Source organism: Osmerus eperlanus, chromosome 28 (genome assembly GCF_963692335.1).
Source record: "Osmerus eperlanus chromosome 28, fOsmEpe2.1, whole genome shotgun sequence".
NCBI lineage: Eukaryota > Metazoa > Chordata > Actinopteri > Osmeriformes > Osmeridae > Osmerus > Osmerus eperlanus.
In genome coordinates, this window is record NC_085045.1 from 4193530 (window position 1) to 4221052 (window position 27523).

At 49.4% G+C, this 27523-nt stretch overlaps 1 protein-coding gene and 1 long non-coding RNA gene across 2 annotated transcripts in view; one reads left to right on the plus strand and one right to left on the minus strand.

Annotated features, from left to right (window-relative positions):
- Positions 1–1101, minus strand: part of LOC134015381 (uncharacterized) — a 5197-nt gene extending 4096 nt beyond the window's left edge. The window contains exon 1 of the long non-coding RNA XR_009929101.1: positions 530–1101. This is a non-coding gene — a long non-coding RNA (uncharacterized LOC134015381). The remainder of the gene's footprint in view (positions 1–529) is intronic.
- nr6a1a (nuclear receptor subfamily 6, group A, member 1a) overlaps positions 1–27523 on the plus strand; it is a 46729-nt gene that overhangs the window by 14594 nt on the left and 4612 nt on the right. Inside the window, exons 3-9 of the mRNA XM_062454926.1 lie at positions 23011–23241; positions 23690–23745; positions 24042–24208; positions 24921–25151; positions 25262–25516; positions 26994–27115; positions 27259–27411. Coding sequence (XP_062310910.1) covers positions 23011–23241; positions 23690–23745; positions 24042–24208; positions 24921–25151; positions 25262–25516; positions 26994–27115; positions 27259–27411 — 1215 coding nt within the window. The remainder of the gene's footprint in view (positions 1–23010; positions 23242–23689; positions 23746–24041; positions 24209–24920; positions 25152–25261; positions 25517–26993; positions 27116–27258; positions 27412–27523) is intronic.

A 27523-nucleotide genomic window follows, 5' to 3' on the forward strand; every position in this document is an offset into this window, starting at 1 on the left:
TTTGTCCACCGCACACAATCTCTCTGTCTCTCTCTTTCGTACATACATCCTTTTCAAAACTCTCTCACACACAGACCCTCTGTTTCGTACACACACACACACTGTTGTAGACAAACTGTACCAGCACGTACCCCTTCACAAGACGACACGGCATACAACAAACACTGATATACTACACTACACACATTTTCCTAGTCGCGTTATCTAAAGAATCTTTCAAAAAGGAGAATGAAAAAGTCTCCCTACAAATCTTTGTTGCCACAGTGGTCGACTAGGACAGATGCGGTATGTGCTAAATTAATACATGACATTCTCATTCAGAAAATGGGGCACACAACCAAAAGGTAAAGAACAGCAACATCCCGCTCGTTGCAAGTGGAACAAGTTCCGAGTGTGAGTGTTATTTAAAGAGGCATGCAGACTTCATGCTGAAGAGACTGACACAGTTGGCCAGAGGTGAACTGTTACACAACAGCAAGTCAACAAAACGGACGCTGGGAACAAGGACTTCAAATAAAACGATACTCACCTAACGGACAGCTGACGATTATGCGATTTGTTTTCTTCTTCCTTCTCCCCCCTTTCTGAAGGGGGGGGGGGGGGGGGGAAGGACGCGCTCGTGGGAACAAAAAGAGAAAGAAAACAAAAGCTTCCATAGCCGGGGAGTAACTTCCCTCAAGTGCACACGCTGGAAAGTTGCTGTAGAAATGAGGGGAAATGAGTGGAACGGGCGCTCTTCGTTTCTCTCTCTCTCTCTCTCTCTCTCTCTCTCTCTCTCTCTCTCTCTCTCTCTCTCTCTCTCTCTCTCTCTCTCTCTCTCTCTCTCTCTCTCTCTCTCTCTCTCTCCTCCCTCCCCTCTCTCTCTCTCTCTCTCCTCCCTCCCCTCTCTCTCTCTCTCTCTCTCCCTCTCCACCAGACACACGCTCCGACACACTGCGTCTCTGTGTGATCCCCTGCCTGCTTCCAATGGGAACTCGGCCAGTCGTTTGCAAATACAAGTGCCTTACAAATCCCTCTATCTCTCTGCCTGCCACTCGCACCGCCACCTCTCTCTCTCTCTCTCTCTCTCTCTCTCTCTCTCTCTCTCTCTCTCTCTCTCTCTCTCTCTCTCTCTCTCTCTCTCTCTCTCTCTCTCTCTCTCTCTCTCTCTCTCTCTCTCTCTCTCTCTCTCTCTCTCTCTTCTCACCCTTTCTCTTTCAGCCCCTCGTTCCCTAACCCTTTCTCTCACCCGGCGACACGCATCGTCAGGCACGCGCACACACAGACACACACAAAAGAGCTTGGCTATGCAAGTTATTGAACTGCTCCACATTTTCTTGCATGAACTATATATGAACCAGTTGATGGACAGGAGCACATTTAGTCATGTGTGGAGGAGAAAGGCCAGCCATTGGCTGAGCGTTGGAGAGCCAGGGGCTAATGCTGTCTGATTGGTCAGCTGTCCCACCATTGAAAGCAGAGCCTCTTTCTATTGGAAGGTTGCCATCCTGGGTGGGGCCACTATTTGGGTGACGGACTGCTGGTGAAAAAAAAAAAAAAACATTCTCTGAGTTTTTCTCATAAGCAATGCCAGCTATGCAGAACACAGAAGTGAACTGCTCGGGGATATTGAGCACATATGAAGGAAATCGCTTTTGATCGAATAGAACAGTCTGACAATTATACGCCTTAGAGGACTTCCTGAAACTTGAACTTGCACGCTTGTACAATAATGATAGATTCCAATGGTTTAAATCCAATAAGCTAAAATACATCACATTTAAACAAGATTGGGAGGTATATATTCATAATCATAGCCCCCCGCAAGCAGGCTAGACTTTGGTATCCCACAGAGACTGAATGGCTCATGTCTAGTCTTATGATGCGCTGCACCCCTGCACCCCCCCCTCCCTTTGTGTGGGTGTATGTTTTTGTGCGTCTCCTTCCCCCTCTCCTCCCTCCCCCAGCCTCTCCTCCCTCCCCCAGCCTCCCCTCCTTCCCCCAGTGATGACGACAGACTGAGTCCGGGAGGGCTGCCAAGTGCTTTCATTCACACCTGATTAGATCACTGTGACCTGGATAACATCACTGGGTTCCGCGCACCGTGCTACACCGGAGGGGGGGGGGGGGGGGGGGACATCGCCTTTTGTTTTGGGCACGCTTCCCGCCTGAATGAATGGACGGGGGTCTAGACAGGTGGAAATGTCTAACGATGTGATAAGAGGAGCCCACGAGAGGAGGGGATAGAGGAGAGAGCATTGGCAGACAGAGGATTTCTCCCTGGCCAGCGAGTGCGGGGAAAATCTGTTCTTAATTGGACGTACGCCGTGCCTGACATTCCAGTCTAAACTCCCAGATGCATGAGCGGTGGAGAGCTCCTGTCTTCCCAGTCCCCCTCTCTGTTGTAAAGCTGGAGATGAGGCTGGTTTGGATATCAGCATCCAGAGATAACGCCGAAAGTCGAGTTTAAGCTGGGTAACTTTCTTGAATAAAGTGGTGCTGTGTATGTCTTTACCACGCATAGACTCCCACTTATAATGACTTAATTGTGGGTGGAGGGATGGAGGGATGGAAGGATGGAGGGACGAGGGCCAGGGGGGAGGACTAAGCACATCCTGCAGCTATGTCTCTGATGACAGGTCTGTCCTCGACCTGCCCTCCACCAGTCTAAACACAGACCTGGACCCTTAAGGCTCGTCTCTGTGGTCACTCATACACGCGTCTTTACATCACACGCGCGGAGCCTGTACTTGCTTGTCTCACCTCCCTGTCTCACCCCTCTCTCGGTCTCACCTCTCCTCCTGTCTCACCCATCTCTCCCTGTCTCACCCCTCTCTCGGTCTCACCTCTGTCTCGGTCTCGCCTCTCTCCCTGTCTCACCTCTCTCGGTCTCACCTCTCTGTAACGGACAGACCTCGTGCACGCACGATGTGCTAGCGAGTGGGTTTCCTTTGATGTGAGGCTATGAATGCCCCCCCGCAGGATCAAGTACAGTAGTAATGTGTGCGGAGGTGCTGACGGTGAGCTGCTGTGCTCTGCGTCTCTGGCCCTCCCCTGAACGCAGGCGGTCCTGAGCCTGATCTCGGGGAGTCATGCCGGCTCTTCTTGGGCAACAGGAAAACTAGGTCACTGTGCTGTGCATATACACTGTGTGTGTGTGTGTGTGTGTGTGTGTGTGCAGCTGCAAAATAGGGATTTTACATAAGAGTGGGATGGGTTCCACAGTTATGCAGCACTGCAGTTGCAGAGATGCTTTCAGACTGCAGCAAACCCCCCCCCCCCATGCCATCGTGAGTGTGTGTGAAAGGGTGAGAGACAGCGGGGAGAGAGGGAAAAAGAGAGGGAGAGAAACAGAAAGAGATGAAACTCTTCGTCCTCGGTGTAGATCCTCCAGAACGCCGGAAAGGCAGGATCTTATTATCATAGCCAAGGCGCAGTGTGGAGACTTGAGAAGATTAGATGCTTCTTGCCTTTGAAGTGTATTTTTCCGTCCATTGTGCGATGGCAAATTCCATCAAGTGTTTGAGAGAGCTCTGATAAGAAGCATGGGTTATGAATGCGCCGGCATTAAAACCCTCATGTGAGCATTAAGATGCAACCCTCTGCACTGCTCTCTGTAAATATTTTCCTAATTTCAGTGGTGTCAGTCATGTGAGTTTTATAGTAAGTCCACAGATGACAAAATAATATAGACAAAGGACGTTATGAATGGATGTCCAAATGTCAGACGAAGATACAATTCAATGCCTTTCTTTTAGCCTGAATCAACTACAAATATTGGTGTTTGTATAAGATAATGCAACATTCTTCCAGCGTCCAATGCCATATCTTTATTTGCTCTCAGGAGACTGTTTGCAGATAGGGGGCTGGAGGGGTAGGGGAACAGGGCTAGTCCTGGGGGGCTGGAGGGGTAGGGGAACAGGGCTAGTCCTGGGGGTCTGGAGGGGTAGGGGAACAGGGCTAGTCCTGGGGTGCTGGAGGGGTAGGGGAACAGGGCTAGTCCTGGGGGGCTGGAGGGGTAGGGGAACAGGGCTAGTCCTGGGGGTCTGGAGGGGTAGGGGAACAGGGCTAGTCCTGGGGTGCTGGAGGGGTAGGGGAACAGGGCTAGTCCTGGGGGGCTGGAGGGGTAGGGGAACAGGGCTAGTCCTGGGGGTCTGGAGGGGTAGGGGAACAGGGCTAGTCCTGGGGGGCTGGAAGGGTAGGGGAACAGGGCTAGTCCTGGGGGGCTGGAGGGGTAGGGGAACAGGGCTAGTCCTGGGGGTCTGGAGGGGTAGGGGAACAGGGCTAGTCCTGGGGTGCTGGAGGGGTAGGGGAACAGGGCTAGTCCTGGGGGTCTGGAGGGGTAGGGGAACAGGGCTAGTCCTGGGGGGCTGGAGGGGTAGGGGAACAGGGCTAGTCCTGGGGGGCTGGAGGGGTAGGGGAACAGGGCTAGTCCTGGGGGGCTGGAGGGGTAGGGGAACAGGGCTAGTCCTGGGGGGCTGGAGGGGTAGGGGAACAGGGCTAGTCCTGGGGGGCTGGAGGGGTAGGGGAACAGGGCTAGTCCTGGGGTGCTGGAGGGGTAGGGGAACAGGGCTAGTCCTGGGGGGCTGGAGGGGTAGGGGAACAGGGCTAGTCCTGGGGTGCTGGAGGGGTAGGGGAACAGGGCTAGTCCTGGGGGGCTGGAGGGGTAGGGGAACAGGGCTAGTCCTGGGGGGCTGGAGGGGTAGGGGAACAGGGCTAGTCCTGGGGTGATGGAGGGGTAGGGGAACAGGGCTAGTCCTGGGGGTCTGGAGGGGTAGGGGAACAGGGCTAGTCCTGGGGGTCTGGAGGGGTAGGGGAACAGGGCTAGTCCTGGGGTGCTGGAGGGGTAGGGGAACAGGGCTAGTCCTGGGGGGCTGGAGGGGTAGGGGAACAGGGCTAGTCCTGGGGGGCTGGAGGGGTAGGGGAACAGGGCTAGTCCTGGGGGGCTGGAGGGGTAGGGGAACAGGGCTAGTCCTGGGGGGCTGGAGGGGTAAGGGAACAGGGCTAGTCCTGGGGTGCTGGAGGGGTAAGGGAACAGGGCTAGTCCTGGGGGGCTGGAGGGGGTTGATCAGCCCTGCGTGGTCAGCGGGTCTCAGATTGCAGGGGTGGTCATGGAGGTGGTGCGCCTCTTTGATCTCCTGTGTCGGTGTGTCCCTCCTCACCTCTTTGAACTTCACTCTTTCGTTCCCCCAAGTTAGTTCCCTCGGAGGCTCCGGGGTTGGGTGTCAGAATGGGGGGGGGGGGCGCGTACCCTCAGGCCTGGTGTGCTCGTGTGGGGTGGGGGGGCCAGTGGTCAGGGGGACCGAGCATCCCCTCCGTGCCCCGCGGGGCCCCGCCGGACAGGATGTCCCCCAGGACCAGGGTGAGGAGTGACGGGGCCGGCCGGCCCTCAAATCCGGTTGCAGGGCGGTGTGGGTGTGCGGCGTCTCCCAGACCAAACACAAACAGTGTGGGGCTGGGGAGGGGGGGCTGTCTGAACACGCCCGCCCCATCTGGGGGGTAAGGCCTCGGGTCTCTGTCAGGGTGATGACCCCCTGTGCCTTCCCCTCCGGCTCACATCCCTTCCTGCTCAGCCCTCCAAACACCCAGATGGTGAGCGCAATGACAGGGAAGATAACTGAATTTAACATGTGAGTGATCACTTAAGCACATCGGTTACCACTGGTTCTGTCGCGATGCTCGGTGGATGCCTGATACATCAAATAGTTGGTGGCTAAGGCCTTTTGAAGAACTGTGGATTCCAGTGTTTTCGAGTTTGGTTGAGAGGGTGTATTTTGTAAAACTAGGTTCCCCTTTGACACTTGAATCACGGGCTATGATGTGGTGGAGTTCAGAGGCTTGCCCAGTGACATGAAAATGACTTCTTTTTTTCTTCTGGCAGTAATGATCCTTTTGGCCACAATGTGCTGTTTGCAGTCTCTCTTTGCGATTGTACAGTACTCTGCTGGGTTACTGAAATCCTGCCCCCTGTGTTGCTTGTGAATTATTGAGCTGGTTTGGGAAAGCCAGCCTTCTGAACATGAGTGGGGTATTTTTAGTCCTCTAGTCACTAAGTGGGGGTCTAAGAAAAATCTCTTTGGGGGGGCACTCCCTTTTCTCACCACACCCCCACACCCCCCCCCCTTTTTTCCTTTCCTCAAGTCCCTCCCTGTCTCTGTCTGACCTTGTACTCCCCTGGTCCTCTTGACTTTCGTACATATTCTTTCACTCCGAGTTCAGGAGTCTTTGTCTGCTCAGATGAGAGGAAAGGAGGGAAGGGAGAGGTTTCACGCCGACAGTTTCCGAACCGTAGAAGTTTTTACGAAGCGTTGCGCGTCTGAAATCCTGGTGTCGCCGGTACGGACTAAGAGCTACTGCTTAGCAATGCTAACAATCCCAAAGGGGTCCTCATAATAATGAATCGATGCTGTGATAAATGGAAATAGATGTGGTAACTTGGGTATTATTTCTATGTGGCAGATCTCTCGTGTCCCAACTCGCTCCACTTCCGTCATCCTCCACCTCTCATCCCCCTCTCGTCTGGGTGAACAGGGCCATTTATAATTCACGCGCTTCCATAATTCATCCATTCCACTCAATACTTCCTCCGTCCCCTTATTCCCCCCTCGTCTTGTGCAGATTAGCATAAAATCAGTGTCTCTCACTGAGGGGAGAAAGCTGAACAAGCCCAACAAGCATGAAGTGACACGGGCAGAGAGAACGAGGGCCCAGTCCGGCGGAGACGGGCTCCCGTGCTCATCTCCATAGTCCTCTCGCCTGATCTGATGCCTTGTGACACATTGAGTCTAATTCGTAGCCCACAGAGCTGAACAGCTGTGGCCTAGTTTGTTTTTTGCTGCGTTCCGGTGATGTCACTATTTGTGCCCAGTAAGGCTGACTCTCTCTGTGGTCAGTGCGAGGGCTGTCAGTAGTGCTTCTCTTGACTTCTGACTACGGTGGCGGTGGAGGAGGAGGAGGGGGGGGGGGGGGTGGTGTCGGTGGTGGGGGGGGGGCTTTAGGTGGCGCTAATGATTTACGTGGTCAAGCGGAATTCATAAGCCAGATCACTGTGACTCAAAATTATTTATATGTATGCACACTGCCCTTTATACCCCTGATTAACGTCCATTTATTTCATACTTGATTATTATAGACACAGGTTTGTTTTTACCTTGTTTATTGTTTTCCATAAACGTACTGTTTTGCAGTGTAGAAGCGTTTAATGCCCCTGTATTCTTCAGCTCTAAGACATGTTATGTCGAGATAAATCATATTATTTGTGTAGGATGGTACAAGGGTGTAAATATACCTTTTTAAAATATTTGCTCTGCAGTACTTCTGGTTGTACAGTATTAGGACGTGTAGCAGGCCTGTGTGTTCTGAGTGCACGCATACCTGGACTCAGAGGCCAAACACGACCCAGCACGTCTGACCAAGTGGTCGGCGTGGCAACGACGACCAGTGAACTGGGGATGGAAAGAGCCTTTCAACGCCTCGCTAAATGAACACGAGGAACAACGTTGCAAATCTGCGCCCTGAATTTGTGTTGCCGACTGCGTCGGGAATGTTATTGCAAAAGCATCATTTTTTTTTCTTCCTCTTCTTCTTGTTATTCCAGATGGAAACAATGAGAGTAACCTGGGTGACTAACATGAACACGTGTCTCTTGTTTACCGCTCACGTGGTGTTTGTCTGTCAACATGATCCTGCAGACCTTTTCCTGTTCAACCGCTTCCTCAGTGGGGACACGGGTGGGTTAGGCCAGGCCAGGTGTCTGTCCCTGGTCTGTGGATCTCCCCCCCCCCTCCCCTTAGACGGCTCGGTATGCGGCCTGTGAATATGGCGGTGTGTGATTATCACAGTGATCCGGGACCTGGCTGGATGACGGGCTAGCGTGGAGGCCGCTCGCATTCCTGGCTCGCGCGCGCGCGCCGAGGAATGTGCCTGGGATGCCTGCGTCGACCTGCTCTCGGGGGGGGGGGGGGGGGCGAGGGGTGTGCCTGCATCACCACTTCCTGCCCAATGTGCTGTGGAGGAGGGGGGGGGGGCGCTCAAACCAGTCAGACCAGCCAATCCTCAAAACCCTCCCTCCCTCCCACCCACCCTCCCTCCCTCCCACCCCCTTTGATTAGAGGTCTCCATAGGGTGTAATGACAGAATTGTGTTTCTGTCAGTTCCTGCTGCCTGGAGTGGGCTAATAGTCACGTTAGCCTGCGCAGCATGTCATTAGCTCTCCACCCGTAGCCCAATGAGAGGCAGGTCTGTCATTTCAAAGCTAAATCACAGGGCTCTACGGGGCTCACAGTCACACCGGAGCTCGCCCGCCCGCCCCCCTCTCACTTAATATGCACAGGCTTATACATACTGTACTAACACGCCTGGAATCACCGTGACACTTGCTTAAGGAAAGGCCAACTGGGAGCCCAAACGGAGATGGCGGCTGCGATAGCGAGCCCCGCGCAGCCCTCCGCTCCATCACTCCATCTCCCCGTCACATGAAACATATTGCCCATTTCGGACTGTGATTGGATGACGCATGGTTATCACTCCTGTGATTAGCGGGCCAGCGTGGCTTCCATCCTAGCCGGGATTAGTCTGCTGTGATTATTAGCCTAAGCCTTCCACTGCAGGCTTGAGAACCAGTGACTGATGAGAAATTATACTATACTCATATTTATGATTATATACTTGTGTATCTGGAATTGGTTGTCAAACTGGTAATTAGACTGAGCGTAGTTATGATCCTCCCCATGGTGTGTAATTATGACCCTGCGTCAGCGACGACCCTGTGGAAGTGTTAAAGAGTTCGGAACGACTCTTCAGACATTTTCACTCTCGCTCCCGTGTTCCTCGGACTGCGGGGACCGATATTCCGTCGTCGTGTACGCCCTGCGCTCCTCCGCTGGTCACGGCGAGCTTTTCAAATCGCACCTCGGGTTTTACCCCCGGGGGGGCAGGGATGTTCACGGTGATAAGAAGTGCTACGCTGAACATGGACGATTAGCTCGTCCCCACAGCTATTGTTAGCTTCATAAACGAGAACCCTCCTTAAAATCAGAGCTCGGCGCTGGGCTCTACAGCTAGGCCCCTGATAATAAGAGATACAAGAGCTGATTACACAACAGATAGTGTCTTCGAAATCACCACACTGACCTTCTCCTCTTCCGATTGTGTCTTCTTAACTTTGCCCTTTACCAGGGGCATGTTGTGTAAGTAACGGCCACGACATGAATAATGTTGGTATTTGCACGACAGCCTGGGCCGAGAGGAGAGCTAACTGGAGCAGGAGAATGGCGCTGTTCGGCAAGGTTCACGGCTGTTATTCCTACAGGCGATGAGCGTGAAAGGAACTAATGCCATCTGACAGTTCTGGAGCAAGAAGAGGAGGGACGGACGAAAAAGGAGGAGAGAGGAGGAGAGGGGAGGGGAGGGGAGGAGGGGGGTGGGGGGGGTGCGAGAAGAGATAGAGGGGGTTGGCGAGGGCTGGCGGGGGGGGTAGGGAAAGGGGAGAGCAGGGGGGATGCTGGGCATGGGAGACAGGGAGACAGGGGATGAGCTCGATATGGACAAAGCAGGGATGAGTAAGATATGGAAGGCGGGGATGAGCTGTGTGGGGGAAGGAAGAAGATATGTAGGGATCTCATCCGTTTTCTCCTCTATATGGGGTATTATGGATATTGTATAGGTGCCATTAAGACGACCCCCAAGTCAGGAACTCACCCTGGTCGGACTGAAAGGAAGGATTAAAAGAGGTATATGGCCTTTGATTCTCTTGAGGCAATCTTTCTTGCCTTCTTCATCGCAGGGTTATCACTCCAATCCCGAGTGGCTGTATGTGCGGCGTGTGTGATGTGACAGTGGTCTGCTCCTCGGGCAGGGTTCAGTCTGAACATTCTGGGAAGGGGTGAACAGGGTCATCCCGTGGCCCACCTGGGGCAATGTTAGAGCCGGAAATGGAACACGGAGCGGGCATAAGGAGGGACTTTTAACGGACGGATGGCCTAACGAGAGGAGGGGGGGGGGGGGAGGAGAGGAGAGAAAGCGAGAGAGCGAGGGGGCGCAGGAGGGAGAACAAGGCCGTGGAAGCCAGGGAGGATCCCACTGTAATTTGGCTGGCTCCGAAAACCCATTCAGCCTGCTGCAGCTCTCGCTCTGAAGGAGGAGCAGGAGACAGAGTAGGAGACAGCCTGCTGCACCCCACTGTCACACAAACCTGTCATTATGACTAGGGCTCGGAGAGGAAAACAGTCTGTGTCTCATCTTTTAACACACACACACAAGAGCGCAACCGCACAGACACAAACACACACACACTCTCAACCCTAAAAACCAAACGGCCCAGATGCTTGCTTTCAGTTCTGGCGCAACCCATTTTTACACCATATAAATCCTAATGATCTTTTGTAGAAATGCTAATGAATTCATCCTAAAAGGACTGACAATAGCGCTTCTTTCAGTTTCTAAAACATGGCTTTGTTAACATACGGCTTATCTAAGAGTGAGGTGAATGTAAATCCATATTTCTACAAGAAGACAACTATCTTCCCCTGTCAAACAAGCTGCCAGTGTGTATCGTTTGATCCCAGGTTTTTGCGGTAAATCCTGGATTAACACCTTAAACATTGTTTCTTTGGAGTTGGTTTTAATACCCCATCATCAAATATCTCTCTTCTCGGCTGGGCTGTTTTGTAGGAGATCTATGGAACTGTGCTTCAGTAGAGTCTGGGTTTGGGAAAGAGCAAGTTGGTTCATGTTGGAGTTTTCTGCCTTTCAGTCCCTGGAAAAAATCTGTTGCAAGCCTCAGAGGTTTGGATGTTGTCTCCCTCTGGTGGCAAACCCTCTTAACCTCAACTGCCACACTGATGACTTGGCGCCCCCTGTGTTGAATTCCGGTACCTGCAATGAAAAGTTCACACCATAGAAATGGCAACAAAACCACAATACATGTATAACATTATTAAATCACTATGGGTGAGGCCTTGTCACTGACACCTATTAATAATATTCTCCAGTATTTGAAATGAACACCTATAATAATATCAATTTACTAAATATATTTATTTACAGTGGGAGCAGCAACGTACATGAAAATAATTGCTTAGATGAATGGATTCGATCCGTCACTTACCTAAAGCCCCTTTTGCGTTACCTGCATCGGATAGAATTACAGTGATGAATAATTAGCGAGTTTCGCCTACCTAAACTTCGACCATCTCTGACTAACGACCATATGGACCCTGCAGGATGTTTGTGTGGCTCACGACAGCAGTTGAAATTAGATATAACTTGCACCAAATGGAGTCAACACGCGCACACAAACGCAAACCTACGCACAAACACAGAAAACCCATCAGGTTGTCATTAGTGTGTCAGCTAAGCGGCTGATGAATGAACAGTGAAGATGCTCAGAGCGAGTGGAGGGGATAGTGCTCATTAACAGGACACTGGGCAGCTCACTGGAGTTTTATTTGCCCTCTGAGGTAAAAAGGACGTGGGAGGGGGGGGGGGGGGTTCAACCTGATTGATCAATTGGCGTCCAAAAACAAAATGCATCTTGGGAATGTAATCTGGTTTGTTGTAAATCTAATCTTTATGGGTGGACGTGACTTCACCGAGGTCAGACTTGGCTTGACACCCATTATCTGTCTCTGTGCCTATCATTGTATCATTGTCATCGTTCTGTTGTAAGACACTGCTTTGATATGCTTCAGGTTTTTGCTATTTGTGGAAGTGGATCCGTTTTTTGCCTTTAGCGATTGGAGTTGTCTTGAGGGCCTTTGTTTGAACTAAAAACATTTTTTTGCTGAGGGTTTAATATGTGTATTTTGGTGTGTGTGTGTGTGTGTGTGTATGTGAGGGAGTGATTGAGAGATAGACAGAGAGATACAAGAGATTAAGAAAAACAAGTGTGGTTGACTGTTCCGGTCATACAGGCTTTTCATTACCTCAGAGGCATCCTACACTGGAAGGGTGTGTGTGTGTGTTGGGTGGGTGTGTGTGTGTGTGTGTGTTGGGTGGGGGTGGGTGGGTGGGTGGGTATGTGTGTGTGTGTGTTGGGTGGGGGTGGGCATGTGTGTGTGTGTGGAGGAAGGGGGGGTGAACAAAAGACTCCCCTTTGTAATGTTTAGGGAAATGCAAAAACAACACACAAAAAGCTCTCTCAAATTGACAATAGATCAAATTTGCATTACAGCCAACAACTTTAACATGATTGCCATTGTTTTCCCAGCCTTTGTGTACTAGGTTGTCTTGGGGTCAGTGGTGAAGTAAGGTCACAAAATGTGACCTTACTTAAAAATGTGACCTTAAAAATATGTCGGTGACATATATTTTTTTAATACATTTTTCCTGACGGTGTTGTGAAAAAAAGTGAAATGCTTCCCATGGATCCAAGAGGCATCTGAGTCACGCTTGTGTCCTTTTTGGGGCGGAGAGCCTGGCTCATATATCTCCACTATCACCACATACTGGAACTGCTTAAACCAGAGGCAGTTTATATTGAGAGGACCAGTACGCGTTTCTAACAAGCCTGGAGACCTCCTTGAGACGTGGAGAGATACCCTCTACCTGACCTCTGCCTAGAGGGAGCAGCACACAGCACCTGGAATGACGTCCCTCGTCATTACATTTACATTTAGTCATTTAGCAGACGCTTTTATCCAGAGCGACTTACAGTAAGTACAGGGACATTCCCCGAGGCAAGTAGGGTGAAGTGCCTTGCCCAAGGACACAACGTCATCTGACACGGCCGGGAATCGAACCAGCGACCTTTTGATTACTAGCCTGATTCTCTAACCGCTCAGCCACCTGACTCCCTCGTCATGCGGCAGCGGCAACCAATCAGCTCTCGCCATTATCCTGTTTTCCTCTGACTTCAAGGTTAAAGCCAACGTGGCTGATTATGCTTTTGTTTTTCGGCGCCTTGTGCATAGGGGGAAAAGGTGCTAAGGTCAAGGGTGACTCATGGTCGGTTCCCATGCCCCCCCCCCTTTCCCTTTTAGATTTCATATTAGCATTGACGACATGAGGTTATGCCTTTCAGACCCAAAGCGCCAACACAGGGAAAATCTGATGAAGATGGAATTAAATGGGTTTTACTCTATTACACTAGTCAGATCGTTTCTTAGGCGGAGTGGAGGAACATCAGAGAAGGCAACAGTTTGCATGATTAGCTAAGCGGGAAATAATGTGATTTTTCATCCAGGCAAGCCATGCTGTTCTGAAGCGTGAGCGTTTGGACCGAGCGCTGCACACAGACTGGAGATTAAAAGCCTGAGCATGGCCTATCCTAGACCTTGCCTTTGACACCGTGGCATATGGTTCGAGACTCTTAAGAGGAGGGTTTTAGTGTCCAGTAATCTAGGAAACGATGAGACGTGGATTTCAGCACCACAGTTTGATCAGGGCATGATTCACACGAGGGCGTTCGCTGGTATTACCGTCCCTTCTGATGGGACTCGATCGTGCTCACCAGAAACACCCCACTTCCACTCGCACAAAATCTCGATTCCTTCCATCTCGGTTTCTTCCACCTGTACTTCTCGCCAGTGGCATTTGAATGTGAAAAGCCTCTTATGTGTGACTTACTAGGGTGTGTCATTAGCATTCAAATCGGGGAGGGAGGGGGGGGGGCGGTTGGAGGTGAATCGGGGGCTGGGAGCGGTGAGAGAGTGAACAAGTGGTGTGAGTAGGGTGGAGCCCTGGAGGCTGGGCTGGGAGGGACCTGGCTGGACAGGACAAGTGAGTCTAGTAGTGGTGTGGTCCCTTGGGGAAGAGGGTTGAGTGTATTAGGATAGTAAGGTGTTACTGGATCTCCAGTACAGCAGACAATGTAAAGTCCACTAAGGCAACACTGGACTTTCAACATGGCTACCTAGAGAACCCTCTGGAAGGAATGAAGGAAGAAACTCCACTGGATGGTAAGACAAGACTGTATTTTGTCTGGGGTGTTTCCCTAAAGTCTAAATGGCTGATTTGGTTTTACTAATTATTATTTTTTCTTCTAATTGACTGTATTTGGACTCGTACATTCCTTAGATTCCTGCCTTGGGTTGGTTAATTCTTGATGTGTCCACTGACTGAGTCACTCAATTAGTTAATGTCAGTGTGTTTTGTCAGTCTAAACCTGTGTTTATGTTTGGACATGCACTTTGGTCCTCTTCCAGAAAGAGCCAGAGGCAGGGAGAAGGAGGGGAGGCCAATTTGGGTCCAGGGAGTATTGTTCCAATACAGAGAAAATAGGGCTATCAGTTCCACCCAAATAACCCCTTGCCGTCATTGGACCTTAAGCCAAGCAGTGACCCTAGGGCATGAACTCTCTGGTCATGTGACCGGGCTGTAAAGTGACCAGTAGTATTAGCTTAGCCTACGTGCAGATAGACACAGGCTGTCAAGGGAGGAGGTTGTATCAGGAGAGAGAGACAGAGAGATCATGAGACTGTGCCTGCCTTGTCCTATGGGTTTTCTTTAACGGTATCCATTGCTTGAATGGAGAGCAGGCAAACTGGAAGAAGCATGAAATGGATCCATGGGAAGGTAAGGGAGGATGGGAGAGTGAAAGGGGTTGGGTCTATTGGCTTAATGGCCCCCATACTTTAACTAAGCCTAATTATGTGTAAATGAGAGAGCTCTGTTGTGTTGTCTAAGGAAGCGAATATACATTCTAGATTTACATTTTCACCGTTCTACATTTTGATTGTGGATATTTACTTGGATTAAGATAATTGTGATCTTAGTTTTATTTTCAGTTATAATGGTTCAGCCTTGTTATTTCACTGGTTGTGAAATATTTCCCCCCAAGTTGATTCTGCAACAGGAATTTATTTAATTATTGGCATGTTTTAGAGGATTCTGTAGATTGCTCATGTAGTACACCAGTATCTCATATCAGCTACAGCACCCAGAATTAAACATACCCAATCACAGATTCAGTATTATCCTAGAACAGGGGTCGGCAACCCGCGGCTCTAGAGCCGCATGCGGCTCTTTAGCGCCGCCCTAGTGGCTCCCTGGAGCTTTTTCAAAAATATGAAAATGGAAAAAGATGGTGTGAACATATTTTTTGTTTTAATTATTAAAACAGAAATGTTGAAAAAATAATTATACACATTTTTACAGCAGTATGTGTATAATAAATATTTTATTTCAACATTTCTGTCAACGAAGATTTACGTCATAGCCTGCGACACACGTTTCTTTCAGCTCGGCGTAATGCCAGACAGGTGGCTGTTGCAAACAAACCGGCGGGTGTGTCATGGGCCATGGATCCCAAAGGGAAAAAGAGAAAGATAGCTGAGGAGAACAGAGGATTCAACAGTTTTTGGACCGAATCATTTGCTTTCATTGCCAATGCGGAAGGATTGCCTGCATGTTTGCTTTGTAATGAGAAGTTGTCAAATAACAAAAAGAGTAACGTGGAAAGACATTTCCAGGGAAGGCATGCTACATTTGCAGCCGAGTACCCAGTTGGGAGTGAGAGAAAAAGTGCGATTGCATGAATGCTCATTATGTATTTGTAGCCTACTTATCATTTTGATAGCTTCATTATAAGGCATATATAAGGCTTTTAATTTTTTGCGGCTCCAGACAGATTTGTTTTTTGTTTTTTTGGTCCAATATGGCTCTTTCAACATTTTGGGTTGCCGACCCCTGTCCTAGAATGTATATTTGTGTATTTGCTGGTAAAGGTTTTTGTGAAAGTGCAGTTGTGGTGTCGATGATCTATAGATATCTGTATAGATATCTGTATAGATAGCTCAGTGTTGCCCTACATCTCAGAGTGTTGTCCCATACGTATTGATCTCTGGTATGTGCCTCAGTGGACCATCTGGAAAAAGGCTTTGTACACCGTCAGCAATGTTTATATGATGTTAGGATTAGTCCACTGGGCAGTGTTAACTCTACTGGGCCTAGCTAGGAGCAACGTTATCTCCACACCCAGGGTTAAAGCTGAAACAGAAGACAACAATGTCCAACAGAAAAGATCTCCATGGTTACTGGCGCTTGTCAGAATATGGACATGCCGCCCAGGGTTCATTCTGTGACTTATCATTTAGCGTCATAAATAATTCAATCGTTTGGTGATCGAAGGAATTAACAAGTCTTCCCTCAAGTTGTGTGTTCCTCATTCTGAGGATTGGGTGATCTTTTGTGTGCTTGGAATCAGTTTAGTTACGCATGTCACAGTGTGGTGTCGTGGAACGGTTGCGTTTTTACATCTATTTTGGATCTGGGAGGTTTTGGGCCTGTGATGTTTTCATCATTCAGGAGCAAGTTTTTTGTATTTATTTTATTCTTCATGCAAAACCCCAAATGGTTTGAGTCACATACATTATTCCAACCTGTCTTTTCCCCTTACAACGCCAGGCCTATCTTCAAGGGCCGAGACGATAATTAGTTTTTACCTTAAAATATGCGGGGCGAAGCCAGCGACAGTGAAAACGGAAAATGTCTCTCTGGCAACCGTTAAGAGTGGTTAGTGTACGTGAAGGAAGCAGGCTGCACTGTGAGCGCCCCTCCCCCCGTTCTAATCCCCGGTAAACAACCAGAGTATTCCAGGATGTTCCTGCTCGAGCCGAGAAAGGGTTAATTCAACTCTGTCTTTCATCATGTAAGGGCGACCAGGGCTGCCTCTCTCTGCTTGTCGCTCAGCTCACCACGTCACTTGTTACAAGGTCTTCTTTGAACTGAAATTCCTCTCTCTTCTCCCCTGTGTGTGTGTGTGTGTGTGTGTGGCTGTGTGTGTGATGCGGGGGTAGGGGGATAGAAGCTATGTGAAGATCAATAACGGGGGAGGTCAGGGACCAGGGCACTCTGAAATGCAAGCTATAAATAGCCCACGCCAAAGCCCTCCTTATTATCACTGATTTTGCAGAAACGAAAAAGAAGCGTTGATGTCCTTCACAGACCAAACCATGAAGTCTGTGACGTGCCCGACCTTTGTTTTCGAGGGAAGTGTTGTTTCAACTGCCTACTACGCCCATCCCCCAGCAAACAGACTCAACACTTTGAATCTAACACATACAAACACCATCTGATACCCCTTATGAACAAAGGATGATGCCATCAGCTCCTGGGTTTCGACAGTGTTGCCTCAGGTTCGGGGTTGTCCTGAGTCACTGTTTGATTAGACGCATAGAGGAGATGTCAGTGACGTTTGCACATCATTATCGGAAAATCTTTATCCCGAAAACGACTTGATTAGATGGTGTGGAGCATTCGTCACATTGTTCAACAGGCAAGAAGATGATAATTTAAGAGAGAGGACAATCTCACGCAATCCTCCCAAATTTTCTCTCAGAAAATTCTGGTCAAATAGAATGTTGAATAGAATGTCGAGGGCTTGTTTCTGTCTTTTACAGCATTGCAGGAAACTGAGGCCCTAAGGAACAGTTGGAGTCTGTGTGAGCATAGTTCTGGGAGAGCCCCCTCTAATTCAGAGGAAAACTCACATTCATTTAACAGGGCTTTTATATGGCCCAGTATTACAAGCGCCCGTGTTGTTAAAATCCACCATGTGGTTCATATCAGGTTGTGCTGACTGTTTAAGCTTGACATTAACTAGCCGAGTATCAAACTGCTTCATTGGCATTTTGCCAGTACGCTTATGTTTGAAAATAAAGCTATGGTGGATGAACATTTGTGTTGGCTAAAGCTTTGACCTGGGATTTAATACATTTTTTTACGCAAAAGCAAGAACATGGTCCCATTAATACACCGTTTAGCTTTAAAATAATGATCGTTCAGAAGACTGGGGGTAGTTTTTTTTACAGATATTTGAATTAGTAATACTAATCTGCCCCCTCTCCAGCTGTAGCGAGGACAGCTGATTTACCTAGAGGCTTAACAGCAGAGAAACACCCTGAAATGTCAATAAAGATTGATGAAATTCCAATATTAAGATCAAAGACCTGTTAAAATGTAGCCTTAGATGTATACATCAGGAAAATCAATGGTATTCCCTGAAGAATTCACTATTTTAAAATGACAGAGAAGAGGCAGTGTACAAAGCAATTAGTGAGTTTAGTAATTCTGAACACAATACTTTTGTGGTGGATTGTTTTTCTGTACATTTTATTTTTTGACCAAATAGTTGTAGATTTCTCAGTGTAACAACATTAGATAGATGGTAAATTGCAAGTTTGTAAAAGAAACAATTGAACTGATATGACAATATGATGATTCCCATCAATCTAACACCGTCCTGCTTGATACAGTGTTAATTTGCACAATATTAACACTGGTATTGGCCAGTGTAATTAACCAATGCTAATGACACAGCCTGTAATCCCTGTTCAGATCTCAGTACACAACCCAGAGACTATGTTTTATCCAGTCAGCAGTGTCAATAGGCTACCATTGTGATGACTGGAGGAAATCTACAACTTTATGGAGGTTAAAAGATTAACATAACCCCATAGTAATAAGGAGTCTAAACAGCATGGCGGCTGTGTGTGGGAGGAGAGGTCCTGTGGTGGACTTCACCATCCATTAGCTTCTAAGAGAGAGGCAAGGGCTTTTTGTGAACATGCATGCAGCACACTATAGAGAGAAAATGAAGGCTAGCCTCAGGTAGAGGAGCAAGGAACACAGATAAAGAAATAGGGAGGGAGGGAGGGAGGAGCTGTGTTTGCAACGGAAAAGTACAGCAGATTCATGCTACCCCCGCTCTCTCTCAGCTGGGCATGATTGTGATGGAAACACAAGACAAAACCTCCTTGAGTAAAATTCCCTTCAGTAGCCTTGTCCCTCTGTCACACCCTCAAAGGCTGCTTCAATCTATACGCCAACCTTTGTGTGACTGGGGATTGGACAAAAGGAAGATTTTTGCATGATTCTCAGCTCTCAGGGACATGAAGAAGGAAAAAACACTGTGTTTAAACAAAAGAGGCTTTTGACAAACAAATTGACAGAAGGAGCAACATTCTATCTTATTTGCGGCATCATTTCCTTAATATACTACTCTATAGTACTACACTAGTCTAAACGTAAAACAGTGGACTTGAAAGTAACAAAAAAAAAGTGTATCTTGCTCACATTGCTTGGAAAATTGCAAGAATGTTGCAACAGCCATGTTTAGAATGACGTCGAAACAGGAGCAGTGTTTGTCAACTCCATTGACCCAGGTTTAAAAAAATGCTTGAGTTGCATTTCCTGGTTGCGTTTAAAAGTTTGAAATGAAACCCAGTCTGACCCCTTTGAAACAATGCAAGCTTTAATGGGCCCGGGGGGAGGGCTGGGTGAGGGTGCGGTGAGTGAGGGGTGAGGGAGGGGTGAGGGAGGGGTTGAGGTCTTAAGACCCCGGCTGTAGAGAGGGGTGGAGTTCAAGATGAAGCAAAAGCCTGATTTTTTTACAGCTCTCCCACATGTCCCGTCACTGGGATTTATCACCCCTGTCACATGATCCAGGAAGGGCTGGGGGAGGGGGTGTTTTCCTTACCAGAACCGGAGACAGAACCAACCAGTTTCAGATACTGGGCCGCCGTTGCCGCAGAGGGGGGTGGGGGGGGGGGGTGGAGAGGAGGGGGGCCGAGTATGACGTGAGACATTGAGATCAAGTGTGTAAAGGTGTGAAGCTGGCGGTTTATATGGTGGCCATGCACTTGAAAGAGAGGGTGATAAATTTTACAAATAAGCCTCTGCCAGGTGTGAATTAAGGAAACTGACAGTCATTGTGTTTTTCTCATTGAAGGAAGTCGGGCATTTCACATGGGATGGTCAATGAAATATATGGTTTTAATGCATTCTTTAAATCACCACATGTGCTCAGGAAGATAGACAAATGGCCTTTTGTGGGAGACAGGATCCATAGTTGAACTGATGTGATCTTGTGCATGCTTTGTGGCCATCCCCCTCGCAGCTATCTGGGCTCAAAGGAAGATAGCAGTTTAAGATGGATCCATAGGTAGTCGGGTCCTCCCTTCTTGCAGACTTAGCGTCTCTCTTCCACTCGGAGGCTTATCTCTTGATTTTGACCTCGAGCTGATTCTCTCCTGATCCTCTCCTCCGCTCAGTCATGCTCAGGCTTTTCCCCTCAGCCCTAAAGAGCCCCCTTTAATCAGCCTGGCTCCAGTCACTTCCCACTGAGTCATTAGATCCGGAACATTCACCCGTTGTTGTCATTTACAGGATTGCACTCGGCGGCGTAACGCGTCTCAATCTCAGCCCCCTGTCTTCTGACTGTTACCTCTGAAAAGTAGCCTGAGAATGCTTTTTGCTCGATCACGTCGGTCGATAACCACCCGGGTGTGTGGAGGATGTCAAAATGTTAATCGCGAGGAGAAATAGTTCAAATTTAATCCGGAGGCGAGAGCCCTGCGACCCCATTGTCTCTGTACAGTGTGGCTCCCCCTACGCTCCAGGGGCTCCTAACCCCATACCATTTAAATGGTAATCTCAGCGGGCTTTAGAAGTCTTCCATTCACCCTTCCTTATATCCAGTAGAGGCTTTATCCTATGCATTCCTCCCCCACTAATTAGCTTTGGTAAATGAAGCCCGGTCTCTCTCTCTCTCTCTCTCTCTCTCTCTCTCTCTCTCTCTCTCTCTCTCTCTCTCTCTCTCTCTCTCTCTCTCTCTCTCTCTCTCTCTCTCTCTCTCTCTCTCTCTCTCTCTCTCTCTCTCTCTCTCTCTCTCTCTCTCTCTCTCTCTCTCTCTCTCTCTCTCTCTCTCTCTCTCTCTCTCTCTCTCTCTCTCTCTCTCTCTCTCTCTCTCTCTCTCTCTCTCTCTCTCTCTCTCTCTCTCTCTCTCTCTCTCAGGCTTAGGGCACAGCTGAGGAGATAGGGCCTCTCCTTTCCCACTCAAGACTGCTCACCAGCTGCCTGTCATGGCAACGCACCTCTTTTGGTTAATCTTCTGCTTTTTAAATACATATAAGGTACATAAGGTGAATGCATGGCTTGGTCTGTACCCAGGCGCCCGTCAATTAGTAACACGATTGATAAGAGGTGAAGCGATGAATTGAGGGTATGGTTGAGTCATTCCTTATTTTCCTTTTCAGGTTCACGTCTTGTCGCTCAGGCAAATTTGTTTTCCCCGTTATTCTCTCTGCGCTGACATTTCCTTTGTAGGCAGGAAACTGCAACAGCCCCTACAGACAGGGCTTCGCTGGGCAATCTTGAAAGAGGTAAAAGGTCAGGACAACGTGAGGTGTAGGGAGCGGGGAAGCTTGTTGTATTGCGCAACGCGCTTCTGATAATCAGATTATCAGGCTCGTCTGTTGACCTCGCAGACAGGATTGAACCAGACGTACGGCTCTGCGGGTGGAATCCCACCCAAAGCGTTGCGTTTGCTACTGCGCGGACTAGGCTTGAGGCTAGACGAATGAGTTTGACGTGAGGGTCATGGCTATATTCTGCATGAGGCTTTCGGAATTCTCCGTGCAAAGAAAAATCCTCCTTTGTTGGTGAAAGACTCGAAAACAGGGAAGACCAACATAGTGTTACTATCTCTGTAATTGGGTTGGCTGGGCAACCTGGTTTACTGATATCATGATAAGAAAGCTGGGTCACACAATGGTGTGTGTGTGTGTGTGTTATCTCTGCTTGGATGTTTGAAGCAAGCGAGCAGGCCAGTCTGTACCCACATCGGTGCACGGCCACATTCTATCTGGAGCCTGCTTTTTTGCAGAGGCGGGCTATTCACTGTAACCATGGCGTCAACAACCCATCTGTTCCTCCTGCTTTTATGAGGGGGGGGGGAGTGGTGTGTAGTAGAGTTGATTGGTGTTTTTGTGGTGTGTGTGTGTGTGTGTGTGTGCCTGCCCGTGTGTGTGTTGGTTGGTGAACAGGGGGCTGATAGCAGTAGTGCTGTGCACAACATAGCAAAGAGTGGTGAGTTTATGTGCTCAGTAATACTCTGCCTACATAGTGATTTTTATTACAGCCTAGAGGTAGGTGGGGATTAAGATTTTAAACAGCCTTTTGAGTTTGGTGTGCTTAAAAGTGTACTGGTCTGCAGATTGTGGGGTTACTGTGAAGATTAGCAAAGTTACTTAGCAAAGAACAAACGTCAGGAGTTCATATAAATTAAAGCATAATATTCTTTGATACCCCCCCCCCCCTCTCTCTCTCTCTCTCTCTCTCTCTCTCTCTCTCTCTCTCTCTCTCTCTCTCTCTCTCTCACGCACGCACGCACGCACGCACGCACACACACACACACACACACACACACACACACACACACACACAAAGCGCTGTGCATCACTTACATAGACATGTGAAGCTTTAGGCCTACAGCGAGGGTGCTGCTCCAACTTTCTCCTCGCCCTACACGTCTTGCCTGGTCTCTCATGGCCACCACATGTTGTAAAGCTGCTGGGTTAACCTTAAACTCAGAGCACTGTGTAATTTAACCGACTATTTTTGCCCGTCCGTCATTTAGGACATCCTGTTCCACGACTTCCTTGCCGAGAGCCTCTCCCAAAAGCCCCCGAATATCCCCCCACATGTGTTCCAAATTACTGCCCTTACCTAGCCCCGTCTTTTACAACTTTACATTGTGAAACGCTCAGCAGAATCGCAGCTCCGTGGCCTTTTAGGAGAGCAGGTCCAGACTACAGCTGAGAGACACAACACTGACACATGGTGAGGGGGTTCTTTGTAGACCAGAGATGTGGCTGAAGTGCTGTTGGCCCAGACACTCACCGGAGCTAATGTCATCCTGCCCCTGCGCTTCTGAGAGAAAGGAGAGCCTGTAAGCGAATCAACTGGAAAGGCCTTTGTCATTGTCGACAGTCCTCTCTCTCCCCCAAAGTTGCTGAATAATACATTCAAGGCGTCTTCATTGTTGGTGTTCAGGTTATTCTCTGTCCCGTCCACCCCCGCTCACACCGCAGAGGTTTGAACTTAGGAGTCCTCTCAAATAGTTTGGGTTTTATTCCCATTTGATAAAACGGCCTTTAAAATGACCGCCGTTACCCGACATGTTTGTCGTCTAATCCACTTCCAGGGACAAGGCCGACTTGAGAAGGCAAAACGACCGCCACAATTCACGTTGCGACTTGTATCCGCGTCCTCCTGACTCGACCCCCCGGGCCGCCTGTTCTTTGTCCCCAGATGATCCAGCTGACCAGCGTACCTGCCTTATCTGTGGAGACCGCGCCACAGGCCTGCACTATGGCATCATCTCCTGCGAGGGCTGCAAGGGCTTCTTCAAGCGCAGCATCTGCAACAAGCGCGTCTACCGCTGCAGCCGCGACAAGAACTGCGAGATGTCGCGCAAGCAGCGCAACCGCTGCCAGTACTGCCGCCTGCTCAAGTGTCTGCAGATGGGCATGAACCGCAAAGGTGAGGAGGCGGCTCTCCACCCGACTCACGACACACAAACATCCCCCGCCAAAACAGTTCGAAACATGGTTAAGCCAAAATCGCCGGTTCCATACTCGGTGGACCTCGTGGTGTAGATCTTTGGTGCCCCCTTCTGGGAGTGTCCGAGTGTGTTTATGCGTACCTCCAGTAAGTGCTGTTGAATCGGGGGAAAGTTCCTGTGAGTAGCAACTGGAGGTACTGAACTTACATTTCAAAATGAGCTAGTGTTTCACACACACCCCTTTGCTACATAGTTATGTGGCGCCCTCCTCTGGGATGAGACGGTAGGCACAGTTCTGATGTTTGTCCTCGTCCAGCACGTTCGGTTGTAGCCAGGAGGTGGGGTTGGAACACCAGCTCAGGAACATTGGCATCACCATTTCTAAGCATTTTGCAAACGCTAACAGTCGTTACATTTGCTTTTCAGCAATCAGGGAAGATGGGATGCCAGGTGGAAGAAATAAAAGCATCGGGCCTGTGCAGGTAAGGCTTTCTTTTCATTTGTCTTCTGAAGCTGGTGGTCGTCATAAATCCCATTAACCTACTGGTCACTGGTTTATTCAGCACCTTCCTTATGAGAGTTGTATAACCCCAGGTTTGGGGAAAAAGCTTGGCCAAGGGTTAATTAGACTGGAGTCTATTCATGTGCCAGTATGGTGTGTGTATGTGTGTGTGTGTCATAGGAACGAGAAGAGGCAGTGAGTCCTAATGCCTCTTTATCTTTATCTTTCTATCACTCTCTTTTTCTGTCCATCCCTCCCCCTCCCCGTCTCACACAGATCACGGACGAGGAGATTGAGAGAATTATGTCGGGACAGGAGTTCAAGGAGGACGCCGGTCTACCAGAACATACCTGGGGCAACAACGGCGACAGCGACCACAGCTCCCCTAGCAACGGTGCCTCGGAGGGGAACCAGCCATCCCCGGCCTCCACTCTGTCATCCAGGTGAGTTTGTCGACCCCACATCTGAATCAGTCCCCATTGTCTGCTCCTCTCTGTCTGTGAGATCATGGGCCGGCCCTGACAGTGGCGACATCTAATTCCAATGTTTCTTCGTGTCGGTTGTGGTATTTAAAGCTAAAAGAAAAGAATGCTAAAATGCTAGCTATTCAGACTTGGTGGCTGTGATAGCAGATTGAAGCTCACCCATCTGCTGTTTTTGCTGTGGAGACTAGCTCAAATCTGCAGTCCCCAAGGTTAAATGTCGTCTGCGTGGCATGTTGGTACGTGCCTCAGAGTAAACATGCTATCTCAATCGACTCTGTCCTTTTATTATGAAGGAAATGTAAGTGAATTCTGTTTTTTGACCTGATTGAATGTCTACATGGTGAACACAACCACAAAGTACATTTGTGCTTCATCATTGGTGCCTCATCATTGGTGGTGTCGTTTGTGTGGAATGGAAAGAGTATTTCTGAGTGAGAAAACGTTGTATAGCTGTGTGTGGACTGGAATACTGTGATGGGAATGCATTTGTGTGGGCCTTATGTGCAGTCAAGAAAGATGCTACCCGCAAATCACAATAACTCAATGTGCCTCATGGCATCCTTTTCAACACAAACAGATTGCCCAGGGTTCTTTTTGTGTGTGCGGTCTTTCTGTTGGTCAATGTTCTTTACCGTACGAGTAACCCGACCGTTGCTGTCGCCCCGTCCAGTCGCTCGGTGGAGATCAACGGCTACACCGCGGCCCTCAGGGACCAGTACATCAACACCTCCATGTCCACTCCCTACCAGCTGCTCCCGCACCTCTTCAGCTACGCCGCCCAGTCCGGCCTGCTGGCCCCGCAGCCCCGCAGCCTCTACCCCCAGTCCCACCCCCTGGTGCTGCAGCTGGTGGCGGCCGAAGACCTCGCCCCCCTGGCCACGCCCATGCTGATCGAGGACGGGTGAGTGTACGGGGCCCGCCGACCAAACGCGCCTTCGTGCGCTTGTGGCGAAGGTGCAAAACGTCTTTTAGATCCATCCAGCGGATGTTGACCCCCTCCCCGTCTGCTAGGTACAAAGTGACCCAGGTGGAGCTGTTTGCGCTGCTGTGTCGCCTGGCGGACGAGCTGCTGTTCCGCCAGATCTCCTGGATCAAGAAGCTGCCGTTCTTCTGCGAGCTGTCCATCGAGGACTACACCTGCCTGCTGAGCTCCACCTGGCAGGAGCTCATCCTGCTCTCCTGCCTCACCATCTACAGCGCCCAGATCTTCGGAGACCTGGCCGGCGTCACCGCCAAGTACACGCCCTCCGACGACGAGCTGCAGGGGTGAGTCGTCGCGGAGGGGGGGGGGGGGGGGGGGGGGTCAAACCTGTTTCGGTTTGTTAGCCTAGCGTTAGCTAAGTTCAATCGTGTTATTTGTCTTAACCCTTGTGGTTAAGACAGAATGACAGAATGATGAGTCATTCTGACCCATCAGTCATTGTGCCCACCGTCGTATTGCGACAACTTTACCGCATACAAAAACAAAGTGAAGCATTTTCTTTTAACCGTTGGGCTGTCTCAGACCCCCCACATTGCAAAGGTTGCAATATATATATATATTTTTTTGTATTGGGTAGAATTGGGTAAACACAACGATGGTTCGTTATGAACCTTTGGGTGAAGTGACCCGAAGGCAGCACGAGGGTTAAGAACGAACTACTTGTGGTTTCTCCGCTTGAGTGACTCACATTCACTTCTTCGAGATAAAAAAAAAACCTGTAAGGTTTAAGGCGGTGTCTCTCAACGTGCGCTCCTCTGGAATCAGGCGTGTCTGAGCAGGGTAACATCTAGAACACGCAGGACAGTGAGGACCGGGGTTGAGAAAACACAGTTCAGAGTATTTCTCTTTAGAAAGGAACCTGTCCTACACTGAGTTGTGTTTCCCTACCTGTCCTACACTGAGTTGTGTTTCCCTACCTGTCCTACACTGAGTTGTGTTTCCCTACCTGTCCTACACTGAGTTGTGTTTCCCTACCTGTCCTACACTGAGTTGTGTTTCCCTACCTGTCCTACACTGAGTTGTGTTTCCCTACCTGTCCTACACTGAGTTGTGTTTCCCTACCTGTCCTACACTGAGTTGTGTTTCCCTACCTGTCCTACACTGAGTTGTGTTTCCCTCCGCAACAGAGCATGTTCTTCCACTTGGTGGATGCAGTATCTCCACAGGGTTTGATGGTGTTCCTCCCATTACACTGGCTTTCATTGTCTTTGGATGCATGCCAGGGATGCAGTCTGTGAAAGGGAGGACTGACCAGGACTGTGGCTAGCACTGTCTGGGCCATTATGAAATACACATCTGTCCCTGTCTGACTCAAATAGGGTATTAGGGGTTTAGTGTCTGTGTAAATCAGACTTCAATTATCTGACCCTTTTCCCCTCATTTTCGGGAAGATTTACAGCAGTATCTCGTTGCTTTGAACAATTTAGCTTCAGTTAACTCATGAAGGTGCTGGTGTGTGATTTGTGGGGCTAGTGCTAAATAGTTGAGGCCTGGGCACTCCTGTTGGAGAGACGTGAAGCGAGCAGAGCAGTGGAGGAGAGATAATCCCCTTCTTCGGAGAAGGAGATAATCTCTCCTTCTCCATAAATTATTAATTCCTTTTTTTAACACAGGCATCATTGTAAAGTGTTATAAATTCTATTCAGAGCAGTGGCAGTGTCGAGGGCTTATGAGGAAATTTGGGAGCTGACCTGGTTATTATGGGATGTGCTTGTTAGCATCAACATGTGAGTAATATATGAGTGCTTGTGTCCATCCCAGGTTTAGTGAAGATGGCATGGAGGTGATGGAGAGGTTGATATATCTGTTCCGCAAGTTTCACCAGCTGAAGGTCAGCAACGAGGAGTACGCCTGCATGAAAGCCATCAACTTCCTGAACCAAGGTAACCCAGCCAATCCTGTTCCATAACCACTTTCCACACGTCTCAATGGAGTCGCTCTCTCTCTCCCCCCGTTCGAGACGGGACTGCGTTTGAATTGTCTCACCGGGTAAGATGAAACCGAAACGCTGTGGTTTCTGTTGCAGATATTCGAGGGCTGACCAACGTGAGCCAGCTGGAGCAGCTGAACAAGCGCTACTGGTACGTGTGTCAGGACTACACGGAGCACAAGTACCCCCACCAGCCCAAACGCTTCCCCGAGATCATGATGTGTCTGCCCGAGATCCGCTGCATTGCAGGTAAGTACAGACGCGTGCACGGGGCACCCCGCCAGGTTTCGAGCCCCCCACCCACCCCCCACCCCCCCATCGTACGTCTGCGATGTGATGTTGTTGTGTCTCTGCGCTCACT